Source organism: Magnolia sinica, chromosome 17, assembly GCF_029962835.1.
Source record: "Magnolia sinica isolate HGM2019 chromosome 17, MsV1, whole genome shotgun sequence".
NCBI lineage: Eukaryota > Viridiplantae > Streptophyta > Magnoliopsida > Magnoliales > Magnoliaceae > Magnolia > Magnolia sinica.
The window spans coordinates 3650969-3658879 of record NC_080589.1 but is presented as its reverse complement, the minus strand read 5'-3'; the positions used below and the strand labels follow the sequence as shown (position 1 = coordinate 3658879).

The following is a 7911-nucleotide window of genomic DNA, read 5'->3' as shown; positions in this document are numbered from 1 at the left end:
CGGGATATCCCTCCTAATACCGTGGGATGGTCCGTAAGAAAATTTTAATAATCAATTACGGGTGTTTCATATACCATAATCCATATAAGATTTTGAGCTGCTTTAATTTAAATCATACATTAAAATAAGCTTACAACACGGATGGACGGTGTGGACAGAGTCAAATACATCACAGTGGGCCCAACAACAAGGGATCCCACCCACCTTTGTGGATTTGGGGTCTCACCTAATCCTCTCCGTCTATCCTCATGAATTGAAAACACGAGAAATAATCAAAACTTACGGACGCGTATTCCATCCTACCACCGCCCGTCTCCAGCTGGCAACGACCAGGAGTTTTGACTGGCCACCGTTATGTATATGTCTTATCTATACCGTCCATCCATATTTTCCTATCATTTTAGGGTGTAAACCCAAAACTGAGGCAGATCCAAGTCTCAAGTAGACCACACCACATAAAGCAGAGGTGATAATGATTCTCACCGTTGAAACTTTTCTAAGGCCCACCGTGATGTTTATTTGCCATCCAACCTATTCAAAAAGTTACATAGACCTGGACGAAGAGAAAACACAAATATAAGTTCCATCCAAAACTTCCGTGGCCCTCAAGAAGTTTTCAACAGTAAGAGTTTAATCCCCATTGTGTAGTCCACATCTGGCTTTGATCTGCCTCAGTTTTAGGATTATATCCTAAAATGATACAAAAAAGTGGATGGACGGTGTGGATAAGACCCATACATCATGTCTCTTTTTTTAAGACCATGCCTTAACAAAAAACGGATGGACGGCGTGGATTTCTCGTTGCCCACCTTACTTTCCGTCGAAGGAAGTTCCTGCAAAAGCCAATCCGCGTCGAGCATCTGAATTGTTGGGGTCGCTGACGAGCAACGCTGATCTGTCACACGTGTGACACTCTGCATTATTGGGATCGCCGACTAGCAATGCTGATCTCTCACACGTATGGCTTTTTCGCGTGTGAGGCGGTGCACTTTCCAAAGCACGGACAGGCGAGTGCAGTTTGGAAGGAACGAATGGCTGAGGTTTGCTTAGAATACATCACGACGTGTTGCAATAAGATACGACCGGAACTTAGCCGTTGGATCTGGGTCTTTTCAGTGATCCAAACCGTTTATATGATAGGCCAAACCTAAATGAGATACCCAAGAAACCTCTCTGATTGAAATATCTTAACACTTTCAATATTTGAAGTTAACTAGAATGTCAACATACAAAGGAAAAGGTCAAATGATCAAACTATTAGAAAAATACAATCTAAGATATTCATTTTTTTTATGTTCCTCATCCAAGGTAAGACCCATCATATAAACGGTTCGGATCATTCAAAGATGGCCACAGATCTAATGGCCAAGATACCAATACATTGTATAGGAATACGAGATGCGTAGACCAGCAAAACCTCTTAGCTATTGGAAGTGGTAATTGCACTCGCTCGACTGTACTTTAAAAATGTATTCGCATCACACGTGGAATTTGGAGGTCTTGCAAGAGATCTCACCCGTTTATCAGGTATTATTCAGTTCTTCCATGCTAGTTTTAACAAATTATGAGGATATTATTGCAAAGAGAGCCACAGTTTTACATAATATTTGAATCTTTGCTAATTTTTCTTCACCGTTCATCTTTTTGCATGCGTCTGGACTTCTTGATTGTTCTATAGATCTGGTGTTTGTGACCTTGAATGGAACCTGTCCACTGATTTTGTCCTGACGAGAGGATTCGATTCGTTTACACGTGTTTTTTATTTACACGTGTATTGCAAATGCAGTTTCACTCGAGTGAGTAGACTAAGCAATCTCGAAAGTTCCACCGGAACCCTAACCCTAGCTGGATCCGATTCCTCATCCTTTACCACACTTGCTGTTGGAATCCCGTGCAACACCCCAAATTTTCGCATCTGATCGTGATATTTATAAAAATCGAATTCGTTCATCAGTTCATGCATCCTATGCTAACTGTAAGAAATAAAAATTAGTAATAAAAAATCTTAATGGGCCATATCATGACTAAAATATCTAAATTGAGACAGTGTAACCGTTGTAAGTTTTAGATGACAATTATTTTATAGATTCTTGTTAATCCCATTGTTTATAAATTTATGAACGGATTGGATGACACTTAAAAAATAAAATGATGGCCCCAAAATGGTTTCTATGAAGGCCATTACCATCCCCATTGTTTACTATTTTGTGGTCCACCTAAGCTTTCGATCAGTATGGTTACTAAATAAGTACTTATACACTAGTTTATAAACGGAGGAACGGATCAGATCTCACCGATATGATGGTGGGACCCCAAACTCGGGCGTTGTACGTTGCTTACTGTTTGTACAACAGGCGTCGTAGAGGATTCCGTTCCACGTCAGCCCTAGTGTCATTCGCACGTGAGAGAAGGAATAAGGAACGCCTCCAAACTAAAACAGGAAAACACCCACGCGCCCTCCCAAAAGGCGCCCCAAGCCGTCCGATCTCTCGCCACGTCATCGATCCGCGTCACTTCGTGGTTAGACGGCTGAGATTGCACTTTCAGAGCTACTGGTAAGAACTCTCTGAGTTTCCATCTTCCTCTCTCGTCTTCCTCTATTTTTTCTTTTTAATTTCCATTTTATTTTCCTTTTTCTTTTTCAGATTTTCTTTTGTGAGAGAGAGATTGAGAGATGAAGATCATGGAAGAGGAGAGGGAGAAGGAGAAGGAAATTAGGGTTTTGAATGGCAGAAGCCATGATGCTGATGATGTCGTCGATGGTGTAGAAGACGACGACGACGACGACGATGATGGGTATGATGAGATCATTGAAGCGGAAGATGATGATGATGATGACGATGGTGAGGATGATGACGATGACGGTGAGGATGATGATGATGTTGAAGAGGTTCCGCACTCGGGTGGTGGTCCTCGAGTCCAGAACGTGGATGGTGAGGATGATGACGGTGATGATGATGAGGACGATGAGGACGATGATGATGAGGGTGACGACGACGACGATGACGACGACGACGACGACGATGATGAGGAAGGTGTCGAAGGAGAGGAGGTATAATTATTTTGGTTTTTATTTTTTATTTTTAAAAATTTGTGTGATTATTTTGTAATTATGGTTTTGTTTGGTGTTGATTTTAGATAATTTATGTGTTGGAAAGTTTAATAGAATTTTTTAAAAAAAATTTCTGATGCTGTTTTATGCAGATTTGTTTTTCTTCTTAGTTGGAAGATGTGGATTCATACACGTGATATTTCTTTAGATCTATGAAATAATTCTAGTTGGAAGATATGGATTTATGCACCTGATTTTTCTTTCAAGTCTATGAAATAATTCTTAGTTGGAAGATATGATTCGTGCAAATATGAATTTTCTTTTAAATCTAGGAAATAATTCTTTATATATATATATATATATATATATATATATATATATATGAAATAATTTTTGTTGGCTTGATTTTTTCCCTTATAACTCTATGAAATATTCATTTTTTACGTTTATGGAATAAATTTTGTTGGGCCTTCCAAATAAAAAGGAAATAATTTTTGTTGTTTTTTAAAATATTTGCTTTACTTTATTTTTTGTGTGTTGTGTTTATTTCCTATTTTCTAGTAATTTTCCTTTTTTTTAAAAAAAAATATATATGTATTGTGGTTTTTTAGCTTTTAGTATTTTCGTTCTTTCTTTCTTTCTTTCTGCGGATCTGATGATGGGTTTTGTTTTTAGTTTGTATTTTTTGTTTTTACTTTTTAGATTTAATATTTGAACAGTTTTTTCGCTTCCTCTGTTGATAATGATATCTTTTTTGAGCGATTTTTCTATTTTTCTTTTGAATATATTTTATTAATTCCGTGTTCTTCTTCTTGTTTGTTTTTTTCAAAAATAAAAAATAAAAAAAAATCATCACTCTTTTATTTTCTCGGCTGCACTTTTTTTTTCTTTTCATGTTCATCTTTGTCTTGGGTTCTCTTGTTTGTGGGATTCTGAAGTCTATGATGGCTGGGAGTATTTTTATTTTTTATTTTTTATTTTTTACTTTAAGATCCTGATGCCTGAGGACATGTACAGTGTCCTGATGCCCTCCGCCAGCCACATTCTGGTGGTTAGACCATTGATCTAATAGGTCCCACTATGGTTGTAGATTTTCTAACCCTAACCCTTCGAGAAGTGGCCTGCTAGAAGTGGAAAAAAAAAAAACAACCAGAGATGAAGGCAAGTCTCTCTAGAGGTTTCTTGGGGCATTCACATCCAAAGTTGAGCAAATCAGATCTACATTTCGGACAACCTGCACCTTAGATAATCTGCTTGAGTGTTATGGTTGATATGCAGGCGCTTAATAATTGTACATGTGTTGTCCAAGTAACTGAAATTGAACTGTCCATTGGTCATCCCATATTAGCTGAATTACAAACTTAAAAGTGCACTAATTTCATTACCTAAGTAGACAATTACCAGACAGTTGAAATGAAAAAAAACCAATAGTCTGAATTTAGCAAACATGTGGGTCCATTAATTTGAGTTAATATTTGCCATCTGTATGATTATTTCGAAGTAGTGTGCAGTTGAAATGAAAATATAGCAATTGTCTGAATTTAGTAAACAAGTGTCTGCCAATCGGAGGTTAGCATTGTTCAATCAATCTGATTTTGGGATGATGACTTGTCCATAACAGCCAGCATCTCCATGTATTTGGTCTGTTTAGTTTAAGTTAATATGCTGCGTGTAGAATTTCTGGGTGCCTGATCATCAACCTTCATCCACTGCTGACTGTTAAATAACTTCCTCTTATGGTGAGAATATTAATAACTATCCTTCCTCTTATGGTGATTGTAGCCTAATTTGATCATATTTTCTATTGTTTTATGATGATTGCTGTTAGTAATATGAATCGTGTTGTTATTTGAAGTTGTCCTTATGATCATTGATATGTTTCTAGAAATGTATATGTTCAGTTTTTTTATTTTTACTTAATTTTTTTCGTTTTTCTCATGCCTCATAGACCATGAAGTGAATTATTTTTTAGGATTAAAACATGCATGCTGTATATGCTGTTCTAAATCATGATTCATGGAAGATAAATGCAGTATTTTTGTCATGCTACGATGGAATCTCACTCCATCACTTATCTGGATTTTTTTTTCCCCATTTCTTTTTGCCTCGTGTCATATCGTTTTTTGGATCTAATAAAAAAGAGAGATCTTTTAAAAAAAGGGAGCTTGATGACAGAAATTTCAGCTATAGGTCATGGTGTGCTGTAATGGCTGTTACGTAAAGGTAACAGTGGCAGCCATTACACATTATGTGGTCGTACAGGTTGTAACAGCTGTTATGGAAAAAATAACCAGTAACGGTCATTATAGACCCCGGCCTGTTATGCCCCCTGTAAAGGCCGTAATGGCCCCTATAACAGTCTTATGAGGCTGATACAGGTTTTTTGGGTTTTTTATCAATAAAAATAAAAGAGATCGTAACAGTCGTTACAGCCTGTATCGTAATGGTAACAGTGGCTGCTGTTACGGCCACTGTTACCACTACAGAATATCTTGCCATATGTAGTAGTGGACAGGGAGGCCAGGGTGTCCAACCCTAAATTGGTATGCAGGCTATCTTATAGATTATTTGTTTGGGTCTAGTGGATATTTTTGGCATGTATCCTAGGGAGGATGATATGCTACTCTCTCACACTCACACACAAAATTGTATACATGTGCTTTTTTGATAAAATTCCACAACTGATGTGGTATATATGGAAGAAATCAAATCATGATACATGTTAATGTTATTCTTGTGATTCTGTTTATCTCAACTCATATCCAGTTATAGAGTTTCCAACCATTAAATCTGTGAGAGCCACCTGTTTTTCTTTCATCAGCTTTTGCAGAATGCTTCATGAATGAGATAAGTCATGTTCCTTCGCATCAGTTTTTGGTGCTTTTGCTGGTAATTATTGAAATGTCCTTGTTACTCCCTTTTTAGCAGTTTTTCTATCTATCCCCCATGCTGAAATCCAGTTTTTTTTTTTTCCCCACCATGGTTTTACTTCCTTACATAGAATTATTATAATCCTTTTGTTTGGGTAGATCTGCTTCAAAACTACCTTTATTCATATATCGATGACTGGTTTCTCAGCTTCTTTTACTTTGATCTCTTTTTCCAATGCCTGCATTCCCATCATAATTAACTGTTTTTTGGTGCGTGTGCACACGCATATAATATATATTGAGGACGATTGCATGCTGCCCATTTTTCTATGGGTCCGAGATTTAAAAAAATGGAGAATATATGATATTATTTGAACCTAGTACTTTTCAATATCATCAGTCTCTTGCTTTAAGAGTATTTGAGGCACAGTTTTGCTTTTAATTGCTTCTTTGTGAGTATTAACAGGCATCATGCTGTTCTTATCTGCAATTATACAGTACCAGTTTTAACTTAACACGTGCATCTGATCTTCTGTTGTGTCCATTGTGATTTTGCATTGGGATATCAATGCATTTGCCATAAGTGGTTTATATCACGACTGATGTTGTTCCTTGCTGGAGTTGGTGCATTTTTCTTCAACCTTGTGTACAACTTCATTTTTATATGATTTGGGTTCTGGCTACCTACATACATCCTAACATGATATCTGTTGATATAGGACATGGGAACTGAGTACCTCGTACAACCAGTGGGTCGTGCTGAAGATGAGGAAGATGCGAGCGATTTTGAACCAGGTGAAGAGAATGGCGTGGATGAAGAATTTGATGACGATGATGATGAGGATGATGGTAATGCTCGGAAGGATGATGCCTCTGTGAAACGGAAGCGGTCAAGTAGAGATGATGATAGCGATGATGATGACGGTGGTGAGGATGATGTGAGGCCATCGAAGCGATAGTGCCCTTCAGTTTGAAGACTGATGTGGCTGTTTCCGATGACTTGTGTATTTAACCCACTAGACTGTTCCTCTTCGGAAAGAAGGATTGTTATGAATTTTCTTTCTCATGGAACTGTGATGGGATTGGAAATTCTCAGTTGGGAATGTGTTTTGATTTTATGTGGGTCTCTGATGGGAGCTGATTTACTGATGTGGGAAAATGGCTAGAACCTTTGTACAAGTTAGGAACTTTGGACGCGATGTTAAAGTGTTTGTGTTTGTTTAAAAGAGAGAATGATGGATGTCCATCTTTCCCTATGTTTTTGTGTTTTCAGAATTCATATGCAATTTTCTGACTAGTTTGGATTCTAACTCTCTTCCTATTACCATGTGCACTTTGGTTGTTTTTAGCATGTTGGGTTCTTTTGGGAGGCAGTGGACCATGCGCACTGCATACTTGTAGAATGTGCTTTAGTTGTAGAGTAATTCAAATTTCTTGCTGATATGGTGTTATCATTTTGCTTTGCATTGGGTTTACTTTGGGAATTCTCTCAAGCACTCTGATCAGATACAGGAAATGGTGCTACAACATGCTGTACCAGACAATCTTTTCCACCAACATGTAGACAGACATTAGTGCCATGAAATTGGTATACCCCACCATAAAGACCACCCTTATTGCAAAGGCTGCTGATCTACTCAATGGGTGGGCCACATTTGTATTTTGACTTGGTTCATGGTTGTCCACTGCTTCCAATATTATGACCCAATTGCTAAGTTGAACAGCCTGATTTTTGCCCCAGGTGGTCATTATGGTGGGGTCTACACATTTCATGGTATTCAAATGTCCTACAGAAATGCCATGTTAGCTAGAAAGATGGGTACTATATAACCCAGGTTGTGGACCTTGTGGTACCTAGCCTGTATCTTATTGGTTCTCTTTTCTCAATTGTAAAGGGAGTATACTTTTGCAGGATGGCGCTGCAGAATTCGTTTCCAAGTGAATGTTGTTTCCATGGAAAATGACACTTCTCCATTGAATATCTGAAAT

At 37.8% G+C, this 7911-nt stretch overlaps 1 protein-coding gene across 2 annotated transcripts; it reads left to right on the top strand.

Moving 5' to 3' along the window:
• The first annotated feature begins 2402 nt into the window (after positions 1 to 2402).
• LOC131230812 (uncharacterized) lies at positions 2403 to 7178 on the top strand. Of its 2 annotated transcripts, XM_058226808.1 has the most exons (3): positions 2403 to 2555; positions 2646 to 3052; positions 6642 to 7178. In XM_058226808.1, exons 2-3 carry the CDS (start codon positions 2675 to 2677, stop codon positions 6879 to 6881), a joined length of 618 nt encoding a protein of 205 aa, XP_058082791.1. In that variant the 5' UTR covers positions 2403 to 2555; positions 2646 to 2674; the 3' UTR covers positions 6882 to 7178. The 2 variants fall into 2 exon arrangements, with proteins under 2 accessions (XP_058082791.1, XP_058082792.1); XM_058226809.1 differs by lacking the exon at positions 2403 to 2555 and having other exon boundaries at positions 2567 to 3052.
• Positions 7179 to 7911: the final 733 nt, after the last annotated feature.

Bases quoted from the DNA above. Each gene is read 5' to 3' on its own strand.
- LOC131230812 (XM_058226808.1), top strand. From the start codon at position 2,675: ATGAAGATCATGGAAGAGGAGAGGGAGAAGGAGAAGGAAATTAGGGTT. The intron at 3,053-6,641 runs GTATAATTATTT...CTGTTGATATAG, and splicing joins AAGGTGTCGAAGGAGAGGAG to GACATGGGAACTGAGTACCT.